This window comes from Nyctibius grandis, chromosome 8 (assembly GCF_013368605.1).
Source record: "Nyctibius grandis isolate bNycGra1 chromosome 8, bNycGra1.pri, whole genome shotgun sequence".
NCBI classification, from domain to species: Eukaryota; Metazoa; Chordata; class Aves; order Nyctibiiformes; family Nyctibiidae; genus Nyctibius; species Nyctibius grandis.
Window position 1 is genome coordinate 34,136,895 of NC_090665.1, and position 26,404 is coordinate 34,163,298.

The 26,404-nt window shown below is 43.4% G+C and overlaps 1 protein-coding gene and 1 long non-coding RNA gene across 4 annotated transcripts; one reads left to right on the top strand and one right to left on the bottom strand.

Annotated features, from left to right (window-relative positions):
• Nucleotides 1–6,727: 6,727 nt before the first annotated feature.
• SAMD13 (sterile alpha motif domain containing 13) lies at nucleotides 6,728–18,927 on the bottom strand. Of its 3 annotated transcripts, XR_011048680.1 has the most exons (5): nucleotides 18,437–18,517; nucleotides 16,929–17,013; nucleotides 13,064–13,175; nucleotides 7,810–8,231; nucleotides 6,728–6,800 (listed from the first exon to the last, which is right to left on the bottom strand). XR_011048680.1 is itself a non-coding variant. In XM_068406863.1 (4 exons), the coding sequence occupies exons 2-4, from the start codon at nucleotides 16,979–16,981 to the stop codon at nucleotides 8,088–8,090; spliced, it is 309 nt and encodes a 102-aa protein (XP_068262964.1). In that variant the 5' UTR covers nucleotides 16,982–17,013; nucleotides 18,861–18,927; the 3' UTR covers nucleotides 7,375–8,087. The 3 variants fall into 3 exon arrangements, 2 of the variants coding, with proteins under 2 accessions (XP_068262964.1, XP_068262963.1); XM_068406863.1 differs by lacking the exons at nucleotides 6,728–6,800; nucleotides 18,437–18,517 and adding an exon at nucleotides 18,861–18,927 and having other exon boundaries at nucleotides 7,375–8,231; XM_068406862.1 differs by lacking the exon at nucleotides 6,728–6,800 and having other exon boundaries at nucleotides 7,375–8,231.
• Nucleotides 18,728–20,075, top strand: LOC137666694 (uncharacterized). Its single transcript, XR_011048681.1, has 3 exons — nucleotides 18,728–18,783; nucleotides 19,194–19,422; nucleotides 19,583–20,075. It is a non-coding gene; the product is annotated as an uncharacterized lncRNA (long non-coding RNA).
• The last annotated feature ends 6,329 nt before the right edge of the window (nucleotides 20,076–26,404 follow it).

Here is a 26,404-nt window from a genome sequence, read left to right on the forward strand (position 1 = left end):
TTGTACTGTACTTGTGGGCTTATGTCTTGCTATTTCTGCTATTTTTAGGTGCTTGTAATTTATTAATGTATCTTTTAAGGGCAAATAAAGAGCAACATCAAAAAACAAACTAGTATTTGACTATTTACCAAGTAAGAAATGAAACCATTTACTACTTTTATATAAATGCAAACATTTTAAGAAAAAGAAATGTTTTGGTTCAGCCAATTTTACCTCAGAAAGCAACCAGTCTTGTTCCAAATGACAGTTCACTACCAATTGTTAAAAACAGATGAAAAAGGACCTTACTGAATATGTCAATATTTACCTCTTTCTAAACAAGGCAGATCTTCACAACCCACTCACTTTCTACCTTATGAGAAATTTATTGCATTAGGCAGAAGATTTCCTATTGTTACTACTTGTGCTTCATTTGTGAGCTTGTAAGGTAATAGTGGACTAACCTTCATGGCAGAATGAAGACACAAAGCGGCAACCAGTCGTTTATTTGGACTCCCCTGTGGCAACAAGCACACATATACACTCATGCAATGTGGTTTCTATAAACCTCCACAGACATGCAGACGTTCAGCAAGTCTTTAAAGGCATCTCGGCACAGTTCCATCCAGCACTGCAAACCTGAGTCACTTACCTGGGCAGACTGCTTCTAAAGAAAGTATTTAGGCAATTGGAAGAAGCCGCAAATTTCCATATGGCAATTAGATTCAGATAACAATGGCATAAATCATTCTGACCAAATTCCCATTGGCTTCATTAGATTTGGTCTCCACAATGGACTTGCATTATTTTAATTGAGACAAATTTTTTTTTCAGTTTCTGTCCTGAGGAGTTATTCAAGTTGCTTACTGTGTTTTACTCAGAGGCAGCTGTGATGCTTTGCTGATGAAATCACACTTGACAAAAATGAGCAGCAGCTAGCAGATCATAAAATTGCCATTTAAAATATATCTTCTTGCTGGTCCTGGGCTATATCCCAGTAGTTTATAGGGCCTGGAGCCTCCTACCAAGAAACAGGGTATTTCAAGTGCACAAACATCTTGGTAGTGTCCAATTCTTTCACATCCTGTTTCTATGCAATTCTGATAGCTGCCCAGGACAGTCCAACTGCAATCCTCCTCAGCTGCTGATCACGCTGCATGGACAACCAATGTCACATAGATAAAATGCAGTAGCTAAACTCATTAGCCAATATCTAAAACAGAGATGAAATGTCATCTTCACGGTCAGTACAAGCGATCTGTCTTTACTGGCTGTATTATTCTATATATATTCAGGCTACCTGTTTTCCAACACACATTTAAACCTGTCAGTTTTTATTAACTATTACAGCTACATTTTTTCTTCTTTAAAGCTGTATTTTCCTTTTTTTGTTTTATGTTGCTTTTATTATGAGTACAGAACCCTTATTCTAAGTTGAACAGAGGTGACTTAAAGTGACAAAAAAAAAACCCTTTCTGTCTAGAAATCTCAATATAAATACTTTTGAAGTCAGAATCCCACTATTCGTTTACATGCAACAGCCAACCATCTTCTTCCTGGAAAGTGCACAGCTGTATCTAGAAAGGAAACCTATTAAATGTCTCCAGTTATAGGATCAAAAATGTATCTCACATCTCAACTATAATTAGGATATAAACTGTTTTGTGATTCTGAGATTGAACCTTACCATTCATAGCAGGCTGAGAAAGAAAAGTCACACACATGTACCCGAATGCATGCACACACACCTGGTCCCATATGTGTATGTATACATATACATAAAAATATATGTATAAACGGCACTTACTAGATCAGCTGGTGTATGACTGATCTATGGCAATGAAATAAGAAACAACATGAGCTGGGGTTAGTTGTAACATAGTTTTATTACAGACTTGCAAGCTCTCAGCTGCATTGAGTTGAAGCCTACCACGTTCCCTTCAAGATCCAGCCCAAACTACACACCAGGACAGCAGTTCACCTCTGCCACGCTCACAAAAAAAAAGCGGTGGAGAGAACCAGGAAAGGTGCACACACCCCATTGCTGCCTGCCAGAGAGAGCTGGAGGAGTACTTCACAGACCTGGGGGGCAGAAGCAAAGGTAACCATTCAGTCCTGTCAGCTCACCACAGCAGATCACGTATTGCTGCAAGTAAATGCTTGCCTGTGGGGACAGGCGTTTGTAGCTCAGGTCCTGATGAATGCAGGTGCACACGGGGGCCAGCCTGGAATGGGAACATAAGGTAACAGAGGCAAGAGATATTAGAAGATAAGCAGGAAAGATGGGAGGGGAAGGGAAGAGCGGGGAGAACTACAGTGATAGTAAAAAATATCAGACAAATCAAAGAAGGGGGAGAATAGAAAATAAAAAAAATCAGTGAGGACAAGTCTCTCTCCTACCTGGCTACTTCAGAGCTAAAAACAAACCCAAACCAAACAATATCGGAGGGACTCAAAACTAGAAAAAAGAATGGGGTAGAGACACCTTTCGTGCAGAGGGAAACATAACAGCAGAAACTAGAGTGCCCAAGTACTGAGGGGGGCTTCTGCCATGTCTCAAGAGTGGCATTAAGCATGAATTCCCACTTTAACATCTACATCTGACTGGAAAAGACAAAACCTTAAGTTTTAATGGCCTTGTACTCCCACAATGTTTCCAGATCGTCTGGATTACACATATTTCCAGTTAGAGAAGCCCAGACAAACTGGCATGTGGTATTTATACAGAAAGGAGGAGGGAGTAGAAGAGGAGTATCCTTGCAAAACAGGGTTGCTACACTCAGGCATGCACACACCCACTTCCACAGTTCTCCCTATGGTTTGGCCACCATCTGGGAAACACACTCAGCTACAAGTTCCTTACTCTTTACTTCCTTTCTCCTGCTGCAATCCACTAGTAGAAGACAAAGCAATGTTACTCTTGAATCAGAGATCGGTGCAAATGATGAGCCTTCCTTCCCTTTTTTTTGGTATGATTTAGCTGCTACAAAGTCAGGGGCGTCCTCAACATAGCAAGTACTGCAGAGTGTTTATAGAGGGGCAGCTGGATTACAGCAATCATCGGAAAAGGGGAAGAGAACATCTTGAGATGAATGCAAGCCTTCCAATGCCAAGACATTTGTTGGTGCCTTATCAGCAGATCAGATGATGATACAGCAGTCATAACTGCTGACTCTTCCTTTAACAAAGATGCTCACGAGTGCAGCATATAAATACAACAGTGGTCTCCAGTACTCACCAGCAGCCTTCAGTAGCAATGAAACTTTCACATGGAGACCAAGTGCCACTTACAGTCTACATGGTGCTCCCCTTGGGCTCTCCAGGTGCTTGAGGTTACAGTTGCATTCCCCAAATTTACAGCGTCTACCAGCTAATGTTATTCTGGGGAGTAAATTGAATAAACATCTGGGATCCAAAGGAACACCACCAAATCAAACAATTCCCTAATTATAGGGGCTAAGCAAAAAATAATTTAATGACCTTGTTATATTATCATATTAAAAATAAACCAGCCTTTCCCAACAGGAGTGAAAGCTACTTATGAAATCAGTCTGCCCATTATCCCAATGGAGACTGCCCTTGCAGGCTGCCAGTGAGCTAATGACAGCCACTGCCCTCTGCACCTCCCCAGGGGAAACTGCTGTCAAAACTGAGCAATGCAGAGGTGAAGGTGTACGGGGGCCTTCGGTGGGATGGAATGGGACATGGATGGGCTCTCCTAGCTGACATCCCCAAGCACCAAGTCCTCTCATTCTCTGTTAGATGAAGCAGAAGCCAATCCGTTGCCTGTGTAAATTGTCCCTGAGGTGAAGGTGAGAGAATAGAGCAGACCCTTCTCTATACCACTCCATTCATCCTCCTACCTACTGAACTGGTGATAGTTACAGTCTTCACATGCACATTTACAGTCAATTGATTTCCCACATGACTTTTGGGCCAAAACCCACTCCTGGAAGGGAGGGAACTGCTGTTCTGACTTGGAACTAAAGAACCAAAACGAGACAAAGTGAGATGATGTTTTTCTGGTCCTGTGCAGACTCAGCCTTCAAATTTTAGACAATATTGGCATTAAAAAAATGAGAAATAAATTTGCAGCTTCCCCCAGACTCACAGAAAGTAAGGCCCTCTGCTTTTCAGATAACTGATTGTAACTTAAGTGTGACAGTGGAAAGAGGAGTGTTGAAGATAACAGACCAATTAAATGCTGATTTCTAAAAAGAAGAAGAGGTAAAGGACTTGGTAGAATGTTGAAAAAAGCAGTGAAAAGAGAAGAGTTCATTTAGCAAGTAATCACTGACAGCAAGGGCCTAATGTGACATTTTGCCTGGGCCATTTCTAACCAGGAGTGATGCAAGGGTGACTCCCTTTGCTACAGCTGCCAAGCCCTGTCCTGTAATTATACAAGCAGAGAATTTTCTACAAATTGATAAAGTGCAGCACTTTAGAGCAAACTGTTTTAAAGGGAACAATAGCACACAGGGATGGGAGATATCAGCAAGCAGACAGAACCATTTTCTCTGGGTTGAGAAAGTGACCTTGGTGGACAGGCACAGCCACAGCCTCTATAATTTGCCGACAGCTGCCTTATCTGTGCTTTATGTGTGGTACTTGGCACTATATTCAGATGCACAGAGAACGTGCTATGCATTGCGTATCTACAGCTTGAGAGGAGAGCAAACATCAGAGCTGATGAACAATATCAATATATATTTCACAACCATCATATCAAAAAAGGAATACGGTAATGCTTTCAAATAATTTTTAAAAGTGCCATGAAAGATTCTGATAAGTGTGCACTAGTGGTATTATGAAAAGGGTAAGAGGAGGGACAGGGAAGAGGATGGAGAGGGAATAGGAGGACCTTGGCTGCAGCATATCTCTCTGTTCTTGTGCTAACCGGCAGCAGGGCAGGAGAGCTGACTGCTGCTTTGCTCCTTAAAGCTGCCTCTAGGAGAAGGAGGCCACTCTCTAAACTGCTGGTTCAGTGTGAAAGCGAGGAGACCAGCAGCACTGAGACCATTGGCACTCTCACACCCAGCATCAGCTGAGCAATTGGACACCCGGCAGCTTAACCACCACCCAAAACACAGGGAGGGCTTTTAAAGAAGAGGAACTCTCCTAGCTGCAGGCACATTAAGAGCATGTTATAAACTGGATTCCTGCATAGCTCTGCAACTCTCAGAACTGCAGTATTGACACAGTATCCAGTAATGCCCATCAGTTGCTTCCTCATCTCAACAGCAGCTGTGTTTTCTGCAAGAGGAACAGTAGCTAAAAATAATCTCGCTTTGACTTCCTCTTTCAAACCCTCCAGTCTCTTTTAAAAAGATTTTTTGTTCTCCCAGAAACAGCAAGGAGAATGTAACAGACAAAAACCAGAACAGTCACCTGCACAAAGAGAACAGCTGCATCAGAAAGCTCAGAGAACAGTAGGAAACTACAATAAAGATCAGAGACAGTAAAAAGAAATTCTTAGTTCTGAGTAACATCCTCCAAATTCCCTTTCACGCTTGCAGTGAGCTTTCTGTTAGGCCTCTACTTCTATGAACCAGTTAGCGGTGCTGATCAAAAGGGGAATACAATTCGTATGTTTCTGAATGCAATTCATTTGCTCATTAAAACATGTTAAAAGAAAGCACAGTGCTCGGTAATCAGCAAATGAGCTCTCGTGGCTCTGCAGCAGAGATTTTTACTCCCTGATGGAATAAATATGTTTTACTTTTAATTCTGTGTCAATCCCACACCAAGCATGCAAATAGAGAAAAAGAGAATATTCAATTCATCCTTCAGTAACATAGCACTATGTATTCTACTCCAACAATAACTCTACAAATACAGGGCTGGTAGCCATCTCTGGACTGCTACACGCAGCTGCTTCACATAATCCTTTTCATAAACATACCTGCTTCTATATTAAAATATTTAGAAGTTTCATGTATAGTTTGTCAATTGCAGCCTGTAATTAGCCTGATACAGACTGTACCTGAAAACTCCGCAAGGCAGGGATGATGCTATTTTAATCTACTCTTCCAGAAGAACCCTGCTCCCAGTAGGTGTCTCTGGACGCTACCAAACTGTAAATAAAATCATAAGCAGAATTCAGACTGTGACTTACAAACCTGCTGCTAACAGACCAACACCTGAAGTGAGCACAGTACAAGGCATAGAAAGAGAAATGGTGAACACATCCTTGTCTCCTATAACGTGTCTCAAATTCCAAATAAATATGTTGTACAATGTAAAGGTTAGAAAGTATACACGAAAGCATGCTGCTGTGTAGTTTATGTATGATACCATATACTATGAGCTTTACCTACAGCACAGCTATTAATGTGGCTTTATCTCCTCTCAAATCTCAACACCAGAAACCATAAGCAACTCTCCTAGCACTATAGCATCAACAGCCACCTTGCACTTGGCCAAGTCAGAGGCGAAGACAGGGCCACCACCTAGGCAGGAGATTACAAGAGCTTCTCCTTCCTCTCCCTGAATCCTGTCCCCACTTGGCAGAAAGCACCACCCTCTCTTACCTTCTCCCTTCTCAGCTGCACCCCTTCACCATTTCCTCCCATACCATTTCCACTTTCACCACACTCCTGCTTATTTCCGTCTTCCCGGTTCCGTTGCTCAGCCTCCCTGATGCAACCCCACATCCAGGGGCTTTACCCAGTTCCAGGGGTAATCACAAAGCTCTCTGGGCCACAGAAGATGGAGAGCCCAGACAGTGCTTAGCACCATCGGTGGGCTATCTCCCAGGCGTTCCGGGGTAAATCGCCCTGCTGTACCAGGGCCAGCACAGTGCCTCTGCACCACTGACAGCTCTAGAAAGGGGTAAGAGAAGCACAGATGTTACTGGTGGACTGTGACTAGGGCTTCAAATTCTCTCCTTCAGCAGTATATAACACTAGACAAGAAAAAGCAAAAATAATGAAATCTTTAAATACCTTGGTAGGTGGCGTTAAAAGTAATCACAAGAACATAGAATATTAAGTAGGTTTTGGTACCTTTTTAATGGGAAAAAGGAGAAAAACAGGAGCTCCAATATACCACAACAAAGAAACAGAGAAAGTAAAAGATCTGTAAAGTAAACTGAATCCAAACATAAGCAATGCTTTATTGGGATATAGCAAGCAACCTGTCAAATAGGGAACTGGTACAAACAGATTGAACAAGACTCTCTTTTAACAGAGATGTATGGTGATGAGACAGCTTCTTTCAGTTTTTAAAACAAGTACTCAAACAGTTAAGTAAAGCATTTAAAAAAATTAACCATTACAACACCAACAACAGACAATATTAAAAATGTGCAGAATTTTACTCTTTTTACAAATTTCTGCATGATGTTAGAAAACAAGTTATCATAAATTAAAAAAAAGGAATAAAATGAAGGGTTTTTTTGCAAAGCAACACAAACTTTTTAAAACCAACTATACTTTACATAGAACTGCTATTAAAAACAGGTGAAAACAAGCTGAAAATTTAAAGGACAGCAAAAAATACACAACCCAGTTTCACCTGTCAGCAATGCCTTCTGCTATCGAAGGGGTTATGTTAGTTTTATGTACAGCTTTAAACATTGCAGCATACCACAAGTAAACCTTAATAAGGTCAAAATAGGACCCTCTGCAAAAAAGGGTGAGTTGGCAAGTGTCAGTCCCATCCTAAAATTATAAGTAGTAATTTCAGTAGGTCTTTAATGTAAACCAAAACCTACTTTAATTGGTTTCTCTCTCCCAAAGATGCATGTAAACTTTATTTGGGCTTTCTTTTTTTGGTATTTTAATTCATGAAATCAAGAACATGTCTGGCTCAAAAATGAGAATGACATACCTCCCTTTTGTTCGGGATACAGTGATGTAGCTATCTCAACATGCTCATTGACAATTCCTATAAGAGAAAATCATTATGTACTATGTAAAAAATACACACCACCTCTCTCAGTTCAGACTCAGTATATAGTATATTGCCAACTCTATCCAATAGGATATATATTGTAATTTGGTTTAAACTCTTAATAGATATATTCTCTCTTTACAAAGTTCCATCACATGAAACCAAATTGCTTATTTATTGTTTGAGGCACAACGTGACCCCAATTAGACAATTCGCTATAAAGAGTTGTTCTTTAGATGCTGTGTCTGTAGAGGTTTTACGTGATATTCATAGATTTTCAGCGCAGGCCCCAGTTTTAATGAAAGTCCAGTCAGTACATCATTTCTTGTCATCAACAGTAATGATTTGCCATCAATTTCCTATAAGAAGAATTAAAGAGTTGATAAAGACAAATGTACAAATCTAACAGATGAGAACAGTCATGCAACAAATGGAAGACTACTACAGAGGAGCAGTGAGAAAAGAAATAGTAGCCTTTATTTTCCTGAAACCATGTTTATAGCTGCTAAATTCTGCTGTCTGCTTTTCAAGCGCTCACCTATGCTAAGGCATAAACACTATTTAGTCAAGCACAAAACGCAAATGAGCCTAATTTCAAAATTCCCTCCTTGTAAATCTGTTTCAAATTAATAGGTACATGTGCAGATTGCCTAGTTATCAGCCATTAAGGGAAGGATGCTCTTAAGAAGAAAGCTTATTAAGTGCATTTCAGAAGAATTACCATTGACAGCAATATACAAGTTTGGACTAGTCAGTATCTGCTAATAACTGCAGGTGCCTTGTTTAAAACGCCAACCTTCCCACGCTTCCTGTGGGGACAAGACAGACTCCTGCAATCAGACATTTTAGAAGGGCCTGACTGTGGAGCTCAGCACCGAGGGAACTTCTCTTCCTCCACTTAAAATGGAAGAGGCTAAAAGCAGCAACTTCCCAGCTTAGGTCTCAACAACCTCTACTTGTTCCTGCTTAAAATTCCCACTTTTAAATCACAGATATGTTTGTTTTTTCTCTCAAACCCTGGCTTTCTGACCTATTTAGATTAGAAATCCTGTAGGCTTTGGGGGTTTTTCCACCTCAAAACTTGTATGTTTGAAAACTACCAGCAAATGATTCTTCAAAGGTCAAAATGGAAAAGAAAGAATCCACATCTCTCAACCCCCATCTCCATTTTAGACACGGGACCATCTTTTTCTTTACATGTTCCTACAGTTCAATCACAATGCACTACTCGGGAAACAGGAGCTACGCCTACACAGCAATGCATTGACTAGTGTCTTACTTTTAACTAAAAAAACACTATTAAATGTTGAATTTGTTATCAATGGTCAACAACCAGTTCAAATGCTTGCATATATTGTTGGTGTTCATGATAATATATTGCCATGATTTTGTATTTTTATAAATGTTATAAACATCACATATCAATTTATCTCACTGCAGCATCTTCCTTAGAAATATTAAATGTTGTCTTGGAAACATGAGAGATGCCATCCTTGACTACAACTCAGCGTGAAAAGAGGAAGACTTATATTACAGTTCACCATGAATTTGTCCAGGCTGATCTCTCTTATGACTTGATAAAGTTTACAAATACAAAATACATGGACAAACCACAACATAGTCAAAGATCAGCTGAAAGTGGAATTTCTTTAAAATCTCCCCAATAGATATGACTGCTAATCCTTCAGAGGAGCACAATGTAAGAGTATTTCTAAAAGAAAAAAGTTTCCAATAACTTTTTACCCCATTATAGCAGGTGCCTCTTTCCCATTACTGTTGAGAACGTTAATGGTTAAAACCATTTTCTTTTCTCTCTTTTCCACTCATCACAATTCTTTCTGTGAGAATTTTGACACCAGTGAGCATTTTGCTCATTGCTATGACTGATCTGAAGTTGCCTTTTCTGCTGCTGTTCAACGATGCTGTGGAGGAAGAACAGCCTCCAGCTTGGTAGGATCCAAATGAAGTAAATCCAGTACCTGGAACAGGAGAAACTCCAACAATAGGAAAAAAGCATCTATTCCTTTCCCTTCTTCTTCCCAAGGTTCCCTGTGGATTTTAGAAATGTTGGTAACTACTAAGGCTTTCACTGAATAGAAAACTGATTCTCTAAACATATCTGGGTAGAAACGAATGATTATGTATTCAGAATTCAAGTGTGTTATATCTTTGTGTGTATTGTAAGCTTTACCTCTTCCACTTCTTTTTAGTTTTCCACTTAAACCTGCTTCTGTAGAATTGTCATAGTCATTCTGGTTTTGGCACCAGGTAAGATTTTGTATGCTTTGGTGACTTCTCTGAACTTCTTCTCTGCTACTTCTCTATTTTCTGGATTTTTTTTTTTCAGGATGCAACTTCAATGCCAGCTTTCCGTATGCCTTTTTAATGTCATCTGCAGAGACACCCCCCTGCAGAACTAGAGCTAAGAGTAATTCCCCACTGTGCCAGAATGACCTCAGCAGCAATAGTGTATTGTCTTCAGCAAATAACCAGAGGACCAGTTAATCTTCAAGTCCTCCCAGCACTCTTTTTGCTCCTTCTCCAAGTGACTGATAACTGCAAGGTTTTACAGTACAGCTAACACGAAAGCACGGCAGCCAGCATGTCTACATGCTCCTCCATGCCATGGCTCTGCTAGAACGGAGCAGTGGACAGAAGCTAGCATCAAACCCGTTTCCCTTCTGGTAAGGCATTGCAGCGAGGCCAGCAAACTACCACTGGGTTACCTGGGCTTATCCAGCTACTGCAATATTAATGGTCAAGAAGCCACATGGGCAATAACGAAGGTCAGGCATGCGCTAGCATGTCTTGAGACATGGCAAGCAGCTTCAGACTTCGAGTGAGCCACAGCCCCCTGTGCTCCCAGGGCTCCAAGAGAAAGCTCAGCCACATACTGGCAGACAGCCGTTCTCTGAAGGTGTTCACACCCTCATCCTGCATCTGGTCTGCCTCTCTCTTTAGTTATCCTGTGCCACCAGCTTCTTGGCTTGTCTGATTTAGTAATAGATCTCATGATTACATTCTGGGCTATGGATGTTTTGTAAGGAAACCATTGTGCTACCCCTACTGAAGCAGCTCAGTGGAAAACAATTTCCCGGTGCTGTAGGTGAAATGGAATACTTTCCTTTACCATTTATAGCCTCATTCCCTTTCCAGTATGTATTCAGGGCAGTAGCAGATCAAAAGAATTTAGGTTTCTGGGGCCCTGGCAAGCTGCAGTACAAACAACAGAGAAAAACGGAGATGGCCAGAGCTTCAGCTGCATGCCTGGTCACTTCAAAGTAACCTGGAAGGCCTGGGAGATCCTGGTAACAAATACCATAAGTACACAGAGTTAAAGTTAGTGGCTAGGAAACGGTGTAGAGGAAACAGACGACCACCACCACTGGTAAGAGGTTAGGGACAGGGTTGTTCCTGGTGCCGACAGGGAACGTGCTGGCAGAGCTGCCATGGAGAACCAGGCACTTGCTGCTAAGGGAATGGAGGGGGAAGGAAGTGGCAATGACTTCTGCTGTGAGTGTCCATCCCACATGTCCTGGCCATATCTTGGTGGCAGCTGTCAGCCTCTCTCTCTGAGGCTTTGGCATAAAGTGAAGCTGGCAGCAGAATCAGAGTCACATTTCTGCCCATGGCTATCCTAGCAGAGCCCTGGCAACACGTTGATAAAAAGCAGCTTACTTCAGCTATCCTCCTGAAGCCACTTGCCCTCGCTGCAGAATACTAATAAAACCTTTTACACTCTACTTCTATGCTGCTTTCCATCAGGCTGTTGCAAATTGCTTTGCCAAAACTCATGAGTTAGCCTCACCTTGCTGCTGCAAGATCAGTAGTAATTACTGCAGTATTATTGACAAGCCATCTGAGATGCAGGGAGGTTAAGATATTTGATGAAAGTCAGAGGTATTCTTTCAGTATAAGGAAAAAAACCCAGAGGCTGCAATTACTTCGCCTGTGTGGTTTTTTTAAGCCACATTTCCAGGGCTGTTGAGGAGACATGGATGCTGGTATTAAGGAATGGATACACTTAAATAATTTTTTTGCCTGTTTACCCATCAAATTCTGAAAAATTAGTAGCAGCTGCAGAAAGAGCCCCTCTCTGCACTCTGCCAGAGAATTACCCAACCACCAGGTTTTCACCCCCAAGAACAAAGAGCTAGATTTAGATACTCTGTTATACTCATCAATCACAATCTGATGGGATTTCACTGTCCAGGTGCTGAAGGTCAGCAAGATTAACCTGACCAACAGTAATGTCATTTCACGTTTAGATGTACAGTTTCCCTGAAAGGCTGCCAATAACTTGCACTAGCTCAGTGCCTTGGAAAGTCAAGCCGTCTATTTTGATACTAAATACAAGTGTTGGTAATTAGTTTCCTGGTAGTCGCACGCAAACCTATAGACTTCTCAGGGAAGGTGCTGAACTGACAATATGGACAGGTAAGCTCCTTCTCTATGGTACAGGTGGGCTTTAGGCCAGGTAAGCCAACTTCCCTATCCTGCCCCACTAACACACCTTACCAGTGTGCTGATAGGTGAGTTACAAGGGGCCACACGACTGTTAAGCTCTTTGCTGATCAAAACTACCAAAAGAAGCCATCCATTCGCATCAGCAGTTACAAGGCCCAGAAATGAAGACCCAACCTCTCTCTCAGACTGAGTCCTACAAACATGCTGCTCCTGTTTCTAGAAAGATTCTTCCCCTTTATTGCCAACTTGTCCTTTCCCTGTTCACTTGCACTGCCAAGTTCAATGCAACACAGCAGCCCCTTTTTCACCCTACGTCTTCAAAAGCAACTTGCTTCTTAGGAGCCCTGGATTTTATAAATACTCATGAGCGTATTTGCACAATACACTAAGGAAGAAGGGAATTACCATTCACATTTTAAATAACAAGATAGTGAAACTGAGTGGGTTGTATAGGGACGCTGAGTCCAAGCCAGAAAATTTGTTTAGATTCCTCACCTTTCAGATGACTGTTTTAAACAAACTCCAACCCATTATCCACACCCTGTGGAACAATATTATTACTCAAAGATCATAGTCCCATGGATTTGCACCCAATAACAGACTCAAATCCCTCCATTAATGTGGGATTTTCACTCCAATTTAACAGCATATAACCAGGTCCATGGCAAAAATGTACAATGTGAGAAACTGGTGGCAGTCAAAAGGTGTTTCCTAATAGATTTACCTGTTCTTGAAAAGCATTGGCTTGTTCTTCAAATCCAGCTGTTCTGAAATAATTCACAACATCGATAACAGCCCAGTCAGCAGGATCTGGAGGTCTCCCGTTCTCTACTGAACTGCAAAGTGCAAATCCAGACAAGTAATCACTAAACGTGTGCAGAGTGTCTGCTGCTGCTTTGTGCACACCCCATGTACATCCCCTCCTTCCTTGTTCCTCCAGGAAAAATATCCTTTGACACACCTCCCCCTGCCCTGATATGGAACAGTCACTCCTGTTCTCTTCCATTTCAAAGACCTGATGCTGGGGACAACTGAGGTACCGCTCTGAGGTATACGAATCTTCACATCAGCCAAAGGTAATCAGTCAGGATCTTTTCCTGCAAGCGTGCTGCCTTTGCAGTTGGAGAACAAAGACTACCATGACTGAGGTACCAAATACCTGTCTTTCAAGACTGCAGCTTGTTTTCAACTACCAAGTACTTATAAAGAATTGCAGTATGTGGATTATTCTGTTCCCAGATGAGACTGTGCTTCCTTGTAACATGGGTAGAAACTGCTGGAAACCATCTTTACCTTGCAAAACAAAAAAAAAAGAGAGGCACCAATGATTGCACTAATTGCTCAATATAGAAAATTTCCCAAAATTGGTTTTGGACTCATCTTTGGACAAATCTATGAACTTTTAAAATAGCTATGAATCTGAGAAAACATCTGTTAAACACAATCAGAATTAATTCCTTCTGTGACTGACCTCAGGCAATTGCTTTCCACAGTAGCAAAAACAACCAATCATTCATATTACTATCCTTCTCCTGCATTTCTTATCCTCAACCTGCCATCACTCTCTCTCAGATAACCTTTGTGTATCTGCAAATTTGTGGTAAAAAAGACATACAGTGAGCTTGATTGCCTTTGCTATAGCAGTTTAGGAGGATGAACAACAAGACATCAAAAGCAGGAACTTCTTTAACATGTTTCTCCAACTAGAAGTCCCAAAGTTCAAGCCAGACATTTTCCACTGTTCTGCATGCTTAACCATAATGCTAATGAAGAAATATCAAAAATGTACAGATCAAGGCAGATGTCAGAATCCTATCCGTTTCAGGTTCTGAAGCTTAGAAGCAGGGCTTTGACTTTGAACAGCACCAGCTGGAAAAGAAACAGAGATTACACTCTCCTGACAGCATTTTTGTCCTATCCTTCAAATTTTTCTGTTCCAACTTTCACCAGCTGTGTCTTGCCCAGACTTGTATGTCTTTCAGCAAAACAACTGAGTGAATCAAGGGCCAACCATTTTTCCAATCAGCCATGAAGAGAAGCGAATAGAATCACATACAGTGCCTCCCATCAACATTCAGCAAAACTGAAAATAAGACTATCTGGCCTTATTGGAGCTGCACTTTTTTTTTTTAAATCAAAGAATGCCTTTCAATTAAGATTTTCGGTGTTGTGAACGTTCTGAGGCTTAAGAGGTAAAATGTGAAAAGCATCACACAAAACCTACATGTATTTGTAAAAGGAGCATTTGAAGAATTATGTTTAAATCTTTGCATTTTCCCTAAGACATAGACTATCACTCTCAATGACTCATCTTCTACTTAAAAACTAAAAAACCAAAACCCCAACAACTCAGTATTTTAAAAAAACATAATAAATCCTAAAAGATATTGAATTTAATTCTTCCTAAACAGCAAATAAAAGATTCAATCTGTAAAAATACCTCCTAACTGTATTTTGCTTACTTCCCAAAACACTTTAATTTCAAACTAAATACGGTCCCAAACCCTCCTTCCCACAATTTTGTATTTCAGCCCAGGTGCATTAGTTCTTCATGTAGCTCTTCTTTTACCGATAGGGAACTACAGTTTGTCCAGCCCCATCCCAGGCCCAACTGCAATGACTTTGGGGGCTCTACCTTAGTCATTAACTAATCACAGGAAATAATTGCAAGTTCCTGCCTCAAGGAACAGCATCACGCTGGACCTCAAGTGGAGCCAATTTCCACAGCTATAGCTGCAGAAGACTCCAAGGCATGTGGCAGACTGTTGGAGGCTGGCTGGATTTTAACCCATCTACCCACACAGATGCTCATTTGGCTTTGAGACTTTAACAGTATCCTCCTTGCCCTGCTGTTGCACATGGCTCTATTCTTTAGACAAGAAAAGGGAATATGTAACAGAGCCATGGCTTAGCCATACACTGGTTTGTGTCAGACATCCTGGATACTGTAAAATCTTAAGAGGACTGGCATTTTAGGCTTTTTAACGAGATACTAGATGCACTGATAATGAATAAAGATTAGGCTTGTCTGCTTTTCACCACTGTCCCTGTGCCTTTATTGCCATCGTGTGGCAGAAGCAGCAAGGCCTGAAAAGATATAGCTGTGAACAGATTTTATCGAAGCTATTTATAACCACTTCAAGAAAGTGCCAAATACTTCCTTTGTAGATATGCACACATACATACTGTGTACATTCACTTAGAAACCACAGCTCCTGATCAGTTTAATTACAATCCCCATCAGTTTTAAAAAGCCACCTTCACAATTAGTAGTTGAGCCTTTATCACCTAAGCCTCAGGGGAAAATGATTAAATACAAACTATCCTTGCTTTGACTGCCTCCCTTCTCCCCCCCACCACGGAGTCCTCATTGTAGAAGCAAGACTGCCAACTGAAGGTGGCTTTTGAAGGACTTACATGGTATAATCTATTCATAGTCACAGAATAGGAACATGCATTTTATGTTGGTGTGGTGTAACCAATGTTTCAAGTGAAGGGGGAGCATGCTGATTTTAATGGCTGCCATCAGATCTTTTGATGCTGTGTCATAATCAGGTGTTTTGTCAGCTTCCTGAAGTGACCATTATTATTATTTGTTTATTATTATTATCATTTACATTACTCTAGTGCCTAGGGCCTAAATACTGTCAAGTTTGCTTGGAAGGCTTATGGAAAAGAGATTCGAAGGACAAGAACGAGGTGCAACTTTGCAGAAGCGCTGCAGTTTGAGAAAACAGACTAAGAACTCTCTAGTACCTTTCTTTGTGTGTTTTTTTTTAAAATATATATATTTATATATGTATATATCTATCTCACCACGGCTTCTATAACCCTAAGGAGCAAGGCCAAATTTTTCCACACAGAACTCCACTTCTCAGATCATGACTTCATTCAGAATTGCTAGTCCTAATCTAAGAATTGCTGACCTTTAAGGATACGGAAATGGCTCCAAAACAGTTCGTATCCCTTAGCCTGGAGTCTACCACATGAAAGAAAATTGTAGAGCAGTGCACACCATGTCTTATTCCCACCTAGGTCTGAAGTAAAAACCCAGCAGTTTAGGTCTCTCCAGCAAACAGCTTAAAATATCTCTTCCCAAAGAGAACTGACACCAAGGATGTATGCTGCTGCTACTACTACTCAGCTCTAGATGGCTGGGCAGTAAGCAGAGAAGGGCCTATGTCTCACTGAAAGAGACAGAGGAGATTTCCACACAGGACACACCATCAGGCACCAGTTTGGCAAAAGTCACTAGCGGACAGGTGAGCAAAGGTAGAGTACCGGTTACAGTGCTACCACTTGCTTTAGTCTCTAGTCGAGAGGAGAAAGGTATACCCCTAACTGAAGTTACTAGCTTCTGCATCTCTCCATTGCTACAGAGTCCTCCCACATGTTACTTTTAATCAATTCAGTGCCCAAGACTCTTCTATTTCAAAGCTGAAACACAATAAAAGCAATTGAGAACAAAGAAGGTTTGAAATGAGCAAAGATGGAGGTGCCCACCCTTGCCAACCGCATTAAGTCAAAGGAAAACTACAATCAAAATCCATGTGCTGTTTACATACACTGAACACTATGGATTCACTTACTTTTTGACATCCAGAGAGCCATTTTCCTTGTTTTCCATGTCAACAGTTAGCATGGGGAGGATAGAGGTTTCTTTTACTTCAGCAACTGATCAATAGGGGGGAAAAAAGCTGTGTTTAATTATTGGTAGTATGAAAAGAGAACATAATGTAACAGAAACAAGCATTCTAGAGGGACACAACCATGTTTCCACCTGAGAGCAAAGGTGCTGTCAAAGACTGCTTTCCTCAGAAGCCTGGCAAAACTGACAATAGCTAATGAACTAGGAAGAGTTGACCTGTGCTGCAAACACAAGAAATATTTAGTGCCTGAAAATCCAGGAAGGTAATGTTACATTCGATCCTTTTTGAAACTAATAAAATTTTGATCAAACTATATATTCATACACATAGAGACTGACCTGCAATATACAGCTAGGTATCAAAAGGGCTTATTATGCCTTCAGTCACCCTGCTATGCAGAGGATCCAAACAGCCGTATGATCTTATCCCTAGTGAGGTTTTGAAATCCATAGCCTTGTTTTACAAATGGGGAATCTGAGATACAGATGAGCACAAAGTGACTTACACCCAGCTTGCACATAAAGCTGGTTAAGTAGAGTTACTAATTGAGCCCCAAACTCTTGAGGCCTAAATCGGTATCTTATCCATAAGACCACCCTTCATGCACTAGCACAGCTTCTTCTATAGGTATAGTATACTGAACTCTGAAAAGGAAAGGAGTGTATGAAGGACACAAGAGAAAATCCAGTTTGTTTCCCTCCTTGCAGCGTGCTGGAGTACTTTCACCACACAGCTTTTTCCACCACTCCACAGAACATGCAGAAATGACCGGAGCCTTTTCTTTCTGTTCTCAAGTAAGCCATTTCTATTTCAGAGAGCACCAAAGAACTGACCAAGGACTCAGGATGTTCTTGCTGTAGCATTAATGGATGCCAGTGAAATGTCACAGAGCTCTGGGAAGTACAGAATAGGAAAATCATGCTCTTCAGCAAAAACTTTGCAAAAATAGAGGATAACAATTAATATTGCTGTTAAAAAAAAAAAACAAACCAAAAACCAAACCCCACACCCTTTATTATACAGCTAGCAGCACGTAAAGCACCAAGAAAACAGTAACAAACTAATCAAAAAGATGCTGCTTCTCAGACCGCTGACCAAATAACTCAGCGCATTCCCTCGGATCACTTCTTGGTTCACCCGAGGTGACTGCACAACGACAACCGCACCAGCCTGCCTGCGGAAGGTCCCCCCGCCCCGGGGTGCGGGGCTCGGGGCAGGGCACCTTCCGCGGAGCCGCCGGCCCCGCGCAGCCACCCGGGCGCGGGGGCTCCCGGGGCTCCCCTTCACCCGCGGCCGGCGAGGAGCCGGCTCCGGCGGGGCTGTGTGACACGCGTTCACCACCTCACCAGCATCTCCGACACCGCTCGCCAGGCAGCACTGCACCACATTGTCATTTTTTGGCTGGGGAGGGGGGGGGGGGGGTGAGGAAGTAAGACAGAAAAACCTACCTACGAGCAACTAAACCAAAGCATTGCTACAGACTGCTCCGCCGCGGCGGAGCCCCCGGCTCCCGCCCCCCCGCCGGCAGCGGGGCGCTCGGAGGCGGCTCAGTTTGACACCGGGCAGCAGCCCCGCCTGGCTCCCGGCCCGCCTGACGCGGCCGCCACACACGGCCCGCGCCAACCGCCGCCCGCGTCATGGCGGACGTTTTAAAGGCGCAGCGCTGCGCCGCTCCCCCCCCCCCCCCCGCCCCGCACGGTCAGGGGGCCGCGGGGTCCCCCCGCCTGCCGCCCCGCAGCAGCCCCCTTCCTGGCAAGCGCCCGCACCGCGGAGGCTCGGGAGGGCACCCCGGGAGGTCTGTCGGGGTGGCGGTGGGAGGGGGGAGCGGGGACCGACGCCCCCGGGGAGCGGCTTGGCTCCGGCAGCGCTTACCTGCGGGGGGGCGCGGCGGGGCGGTAGCGCCGGTGCCGGGGGGCTGCGGGCACGGGCACCCGCGAACCCGCCGGAGAGGAGCTCGCAATGCGAGATTCATGACCCGAGTTTTCTGGGACCTCCTTGTAAACATTTCTACTCCTCCTACCCACTGGAGTGTATGAAGTAACGGTGGGAGTGGGGGAAAGGGGAAAAGTCCACAGATATTTTTTGAAGGACGCAGTAGCTTATCCAAGGAAATCTTACACAAGGTGGGAAATAGGAACAGCCAGATCTTGAAAACTGATAAAGTTACATAATATTCATTTCTAGAATGTGTTTGTCAACTTGCAGGTGAATACCAGGCACTTGGCTTTCTCTGGAACTGGAGCATCGGCAGGCTCAGGGTGATGGGACAGAGGAGTGAGTAGGGACAGCACCACCATGCCACCACCACCACCATGCCACTGCCGGGACAGAGATAGCAATTCCTGGGGACAGCTCCATCACTTACTCACATAAGCACCGTACCGTATTTCGCAAGGACACCCACGGATACCCACGGGATTTGCTGTACAGTAAGGTACTACTCTAGGTGCCTACAAATGATTAAGTTTGGCCCACTGGCAAGAACATCTCGCCTGCAGAGATTAATGCAAGTATTGGCAAGTTTCTCCAGCAATTGCAATTTTTTTTTATTATACTGATTTTTAGTTTCTTCTTGCAAATTTCCCTTTATTCAGGATGTTTTCTAATGGCACAGAAGTGTTACATGGATGACGTGCTGTCTGTGCTAGGGAAATCAAGCCAACAATACCAACCAACCAACACAGCCTGCCTTACCCACAGATGGGCTTTGCAGACTTCCCGCAGCACCAGGGCTGCATCCCAACCACAACTCAGATGCAGTGACCATCCTTGACAGTCCAGGTTAGTAGCACAGAACCAACTGGTGACTTCAGCCCAATTTCTGCAGAGCAAGTTGCAGTTCCATGGCTCAAGTGCCCCTGCCAGCACTGACAGGGCCCGCTGGCCAGCAGCATGGGCATGCAGGGCTGTCCCAGGCACCATGCATCTGTCTCACTCCCAGAAGCAGCTTACTGCATCCTGGCTGTGCTTGTGAACAGAGATCCAAGTCACCTAATTGCTACTGGACACAGTTACAAGCACTAAAATCACAGGAAAAGTGCACTTTTGTGCAAAGGACTGTAGATGTGACTTCCCCGACCATTTGATTTTGCCTGACTTACATGCTTCCAAATAAATAACCAAAGCTTGCAAAATCTATGCAAATAATGTGACTCGAGTATCGACAGGAGTGTTGAGAACAGAGAGCAGTGGGAGTCTTCACTGCTTTGGATTTTAACTAAATGCAGATAAACAAGTTAAATAGAGTATTGAACATACTGCATCCTAAAGAAAACCCTCTTTACTTCACATCCCAAAGTGTACTGTAAAATGTGGCATATTTGTGTTGGACAAGTAAGCCATGCAAGGCAATTCTTTTTTGTCTCTCAAGAAATAAGTATTCTAAATGAGACCATAATGAGTTTTCTGCATGAGCTGGTTTCTAACTTTGGTAATGAACTGACATTTGAGGATAGAAATATAAACCAGATATTTTACTCACACTCTCCCCTTCCTTCCATCATGTTCTTCAATTAGCCCGTAGAGTATCCGAAGTGAGGCTCACACAGTGTGTGCGTTCCATCTAAAAGACCTTGAATAGCAGAGAGAGGAATTTTAAGAAAACAGGCTGTGGAAAAATTCAATGTGGAATATGATCTGTGCTTCGTATTTTCATTCATTGGAGTAAGGTAATTTAATTAAAATGAGATTATGTCTGGAGGGAGACAAAGCAGGAAGGTGAATTAGACTTTTGTTTGACTTATTTGCATCCCACTTCTGGCAAAAAAACATTTCCAGGCCACGTAGGGAACAAAGCGAGACCAGGGCTGGCAGAGCCAGGTGGGTCAGCCCTGCCTGTTTCTGAACCGCTGTTGTTACACAAGAAGAAACAAGCAGAAGTCAGCGTAGATATCGGACACCGATTGGCCCTGTGTTACAGATATTGGAAAAGGCCAGTTTTCTACTGAAAAGCTATTATTTTTTTTTGTCACTGGAAGTGACAGCAATACACAAAGACAAAATGCATCGCGCCTGTGGCAAAGGAGAGCATAGCACCCCCTTACCTGGGCAGCGGGGACTGAATTTCAGCTCCCCCAGAGCAAAATAAAGCCTTTTAAACCTTCCTTATTCCAGTGTCCTGGGTAAAAACATGGTTAAACATGTTCATAGGGAAAGTTGAGTGAGGGAACAATAGAAGACTTTCGTGGTTTCACCTTGAGGGAAGCTAGGAAAGCTCCTCTGCGTAAACCAGCCTTACGCAGGGTAGAATGGATTACATTCGTGTGTAAAATACATTCTTCTTCGTCAGCAACGGCTGCACGTTTTGGAGCTATCCCCGGGCACAGAGGCACGCGGCGGGCTCCGCGTTGCCCCCACGCAGTAGTGGCCGCCCGTCAGCTCCCTCAGCGCCCGCCCCGCCGATGGCCGCGGGGCCTGTTGGGAGCTGAAGGCCGAGCGGTCGCCCGGCCGCGCTGGCCTGGCCCGGGCCGCCGCCCCTCGGCGCACAGGCACCGGCGGGGAGCGGCCCGGGATGTGGCTGGCCGAGCAGCTGGTTGCCGTTGCTGACTGAACTATAGCGTGGGGTAACGGCGGGAAGGCGCTACGCTTTTCCTCTGGGTGCTGAGGGAGACATTTCGGGGCTGGCAGCGATCGTTTGTGGCTCCCGGCGCCGGAGTGGAAATGCCTCACCGTGAGGGCGACAGTAAAGCAGAGAGAGGCAAAATGCTGCGGGGTTTCATCCAAACGTGGTTAGCGGCCAAAAATCATCAGCTCCTCTTAATGTGCAGCGCTGGGGGCAGGGGAAACAGAGAGGGGACACGGGCTGTTGTAAGTAGTTCTTGTCACAGATGTGGAAGTGACACAGGTTTAAGATGACTGCTCGCCACCCAAACTGAATTAATTTATAGCTATTTCCAGTCTATTAATAACAATAGTCTAAAACCACCTTTTGCATCATTTCCTTCCTAGCAATACAGGATGAAAAAGGGACCTTCCAGGCCGTGGAGTTTGATCTCCTGCCATCACAGGCAAACCCTCACATACCCACATCCGCATCCAGCGCAGGTTTTGAGCCCGTAAGGAATCTCGCCCCAATTCTCCAGTCAGAAAGCCCGTATCATGCTCCCCTTTACTAGTGGTTAAGAACTTTTAATTTACAACTTGAAAAATACACTGACAGTTTATACCTATTTGTTCCTGCAGTAATATTGTTTAGTTTAATAGTTGACAGTTGACTTCTCTGTTTCTCTGGTATTTACTTGCTTATATAGACTCAGCTGTCTGAATGACCCTGGCCCTTTTAGACTCTCTGTAATAAGCTCTACATTTTCTGAGCTCCTTCCCCTTTCCTCTTTGTGTACATTCACCTCCCAGGAGCAGACATTTGGAGCTGCACCCTGGGGTGCAGTAGGGTCTCAGCAGTACCTTCTGCCTTCCCTGTCTGCTCTGAAAAGCCCCTGGCTTCACACTACACTTATGGAGGTCTTTCATCACACCCATATGGCACTGATTATTTTAGACATCCTAGGACTAGTAAGTACCTCAGGGTCTTTTCCACAGTCCCTGACAATTACTGTACACTCAGAAAGAGGCAAAATCCTTGTCACTGGTCCTGGTTGCACCTTTCCAACAATTTTCTCTACACCCAGAAAACTGTCTTTCCTCAGATAAGGTTTTTTCCACTCCCGTCCATATTCTTTCTAGTTTGCTTGAATGGGATTTTGCCACTTACCTTGCTCCACAGCATCGACAGCTTAATACCCATCATCCTGCTCTCCCTTCTCTATGTAGGCATTGCATAGAGGAATGAGGGACAGTTCCCTGCAAGGCACTCCAGTCTGCCCACAGAGTCCAGCAGCAAAGCTCCTCTCTTCGATTCCTGCCAAGGCTAGGAAGGTCACCCAAAAGCCGTGCTATGTCTTCTTTACGGTCCCCTTCTGCCCTGACAGGGTTTTCTGAATGGCTGAGCATTGTCATGTTGCTCTGAAGTTCTGCAATAAAGCCTAGACAAAAGGCCAAAGATAGCATTGGTATAAAGCAACTGTGGAGGGAAGGAAGGCAGAAAACCTGGGGCAAGAATACAGCAGAGTGACTTGTACCAACCTGGCATTAATTTCTAAGGCAATTAAGTTGAAGCGCATGTATAAGTACCAGGTCAGAGCACAAGAGCCAGTCAGCCTCGATTTATATTCCATGCAGTTACATGGCTATGCTCTTATAAGGTAAAAACCAGGGTCCATAGATGTGCAGAAAGTTTTGTAAAAGCTCTGGGTTTCAGGATCAACGCATGGGTTAAGAGCTCTGCAGGTGCACAGTGCTGAATCAGCAACACGGCTCCCTTGCTGCAAGCCTGGACAGGAGGGGCACTGCTCGGATGGACTGACAAGGCAGTAATTAACAGGATGGCAAAGACCCTCTGTTTTGTCCTGATTAGGAGTCCCTTAATTCTTTGCTTTAGTATGTTAAGGTCCTTTTTACACAATAAGCATTACTCAACATTTTTTTTTGTAATCGTGAATCTCCAATAAGATGACTAGAGTTGCACCCTCTTCACACCAGGCTAAAAATGAATGTGTACAGCAGCTGCCTACAACGCAAGGCCAGCAGTACCTTTCTGCCCTTGCTTCCTCTGGTTTCCAAGACTGAATTCCTTAAATTAGTCTTCCTGCACGTGAATTATATCCACTTCACTGAGAATTTCCTGCCCTACTTATTTTGTTGTGCTCCTTCTTATTCTGGTAGTTGCTCATATTTAATAAAGCTACTGTCCAGACTTAAACCCTTGTTATTTTAAAGCTTATACTTTATATATATAAAAAAATCATTGTATAAAACACAACTCATTCTGCCCGTACCAGCAGTAGTACCTGCCACATATTTGCCTAGCTTGTGATAATGCAGCAAGAAGCTTGTAAAAAGCATTCATATGAAATACAAACATTGTAAAACAGAATCCAGCCTAATAAAAATATTTTATATAAATACGGCTCAGACATCTCAGTGAAATAGCTGTTAAATCTACGGGAAATCTGAAAGGTAGCACTTTGGTTGTATGAAATGAAGCAAATGAAAAAGCACAACATGCTGATGCACACAAGAATGGAAAAATACAGTCATAGACAGAAAAATGTCAATAAAACACAAGCAGAAATCTCAACTATATTTCAAACACTACATTGAGAAATTAGTGCTAGGTTTTTTCGCACTTTGCTGGGAAGTTTTTTTTCCCAGGAGTGAAGAACTTGCCTATCACTGAAAAACCATCAAAAGCCTGACTTTGACGCCTTGGTGGCCCAGTGACCCACTTGGTGACTAGTGGTGACAGTGCTATTCACAGGTGCTTTTGCTGCAGGGGAGGCAGGAACCAGGCTCCTGCCAGACAGCTTTCCCCTGCGGTGGTCTCGGGGTCGGCGCTGCACTTCTGCTCCTCATTCTCCAGCCAATATCTACAGGGGTAAGGCTGCTGCCTTCTTAATACCAAGACAGTCCTGGCTGTAAAGGTGACTTCTAATACTTCGCCAGCCTCCCGTATGAGCTTTTATTTCCCTGGACACTGTGCCTGGGATCCAGGCCCAGGACAGAGCCCTGTGGAAGCCAGTGTACCTATGAACCCATGCAGCTCTCGCACAACACCTTTTCAAGAGACAGAGGAGACCCACACCCAGACTGAGGGAACATCCATCATAGATACCTAGTCCACAAGCTGGAAAGTATTTTCTGTAGGGACAACCCCAAACACCTCCTCCACTTCTACGATCCTAACTCATGCATTATTTTTACAATAGATAAGACTAACATCTAGTTTCCTCAGGAGCCACCTGAGAGCAGCAATCAAAATGTCCCGATGCAGTTGTGCTGACCTCTCCCCCGTTTGCAGCATGGGGACGCTAAGAGCCTTCTCCACACCTGCGTATGGAGATTTCTACTCGATCCTACACAGACTTTCTGGGGTGTCGTGGATTTCCCCTTAAAAGCACTGTTGTAACATTCTTACGTCATCTTCCTATCAAGAGGTTTTCTTAGAAGCCCAGGTCAGTAAGATTCAGGACCATGTATACACTCAATAAAGAAAGGAGGAGCAGAGGCTTAGTCACAAACTCACCTTGGTATCAGGAGTTCAGACAAACCAGTCCCTTCCTTTATGGTTTTCTTCTAAAAGAATATTCTGAGCATGCACAGAGATTTACACAACACTTGGATAGTGGCAAGATCTAGAAGGGTGTCCACCTTTGCTAACCGTAGCCACTTTGGGGAATGATCACTTTGCAGAGGTGTTAAGGTGGATCATTCAGTGAGTTTCTAGGGCGGTGAAGGTTTTCCACCAGATATCCAGTAGGCAGGCAGAGCGAGCCAGAAGCAGGCACTTTTAGCCTGCTTTAGAAACATCCAGATTTCCAGAATTTTTAAAGCATCCATGTCCTGGTAAACACCAGCATCTTCTTTACTTGTTACAGTTCTGATATAACTGCCAGAATGGATACTGGGTGTGGAGGACCAGAACAGGGCATTTCTTCCACTGATCAGCCATGGAGGATGCTGTTTCTCAGCCCACTGAAAGCACCACAGACTCAGAGAAGGGTGTTTTCTGCAGTTCTCAGTCACTGGTGCTAGTGGGCAGCTTATGGGGTCTTTACCTGCTCATAGGCACTGAAGTATGAGGAAGCCAAAAGGAATCATGACAACCCTATGCTTTGTGTGTAAATATGAAAGATCAAAGGATGCGTGTCTTGTTTGGCAGCTGTGCTTGCAAACAGAACCACTGACTGCAAGAAAGGAACCACTGTTACAGCAGGGTAAGCATTCCAGTCACATGTTAGATGACCCTGTTTCCCCTCTCTAGTCTCTCTTTTGATGTAAACCAAAACCAAACAGATATTCACATGTGAACATGAGCAGACTTGACATTCGAAAGTTACGCTAAGATTATAACAGTTAAACGGACCTTTTAAAAACTTGCTCAGCTCTGAATTGATTGATGAAGCTCTGATCAGAGATGCTCTCAAGAACACGTTTGCTGTAACTTTACTTTCGCTCCAGCTGCTCTGGTGATCACATCATTCAGAAAAATATTGAACAATCTTTTTTGCCTGTAAACATTATAACTATGATTAGCAGAGGTACATCTAAATTTGATCAGCATCCAACACTAAAAAATGTATATCCTTTCTACTATAAATACTGTATATTTAATGAACCAGCTTAGAACTATTTTTCATTTTTTTGTGAGAATCTTTGGTTAAAAGCAGTGTATTTCTGAACTTTCAAGTGCACGTAATACAGAAATGTGATTGTGTGTTATTAAAACAGACACCTGCCCCCCCCACCCCCCCCCCCCCCCCGATTCTAGCCTCCAATGAAAATAGGATTTATCAGTCAGGGATTTTTAGTAGAATTTTCATACAGCTTGTGCAAGAATACGTATTATGAAAAAAATGCTT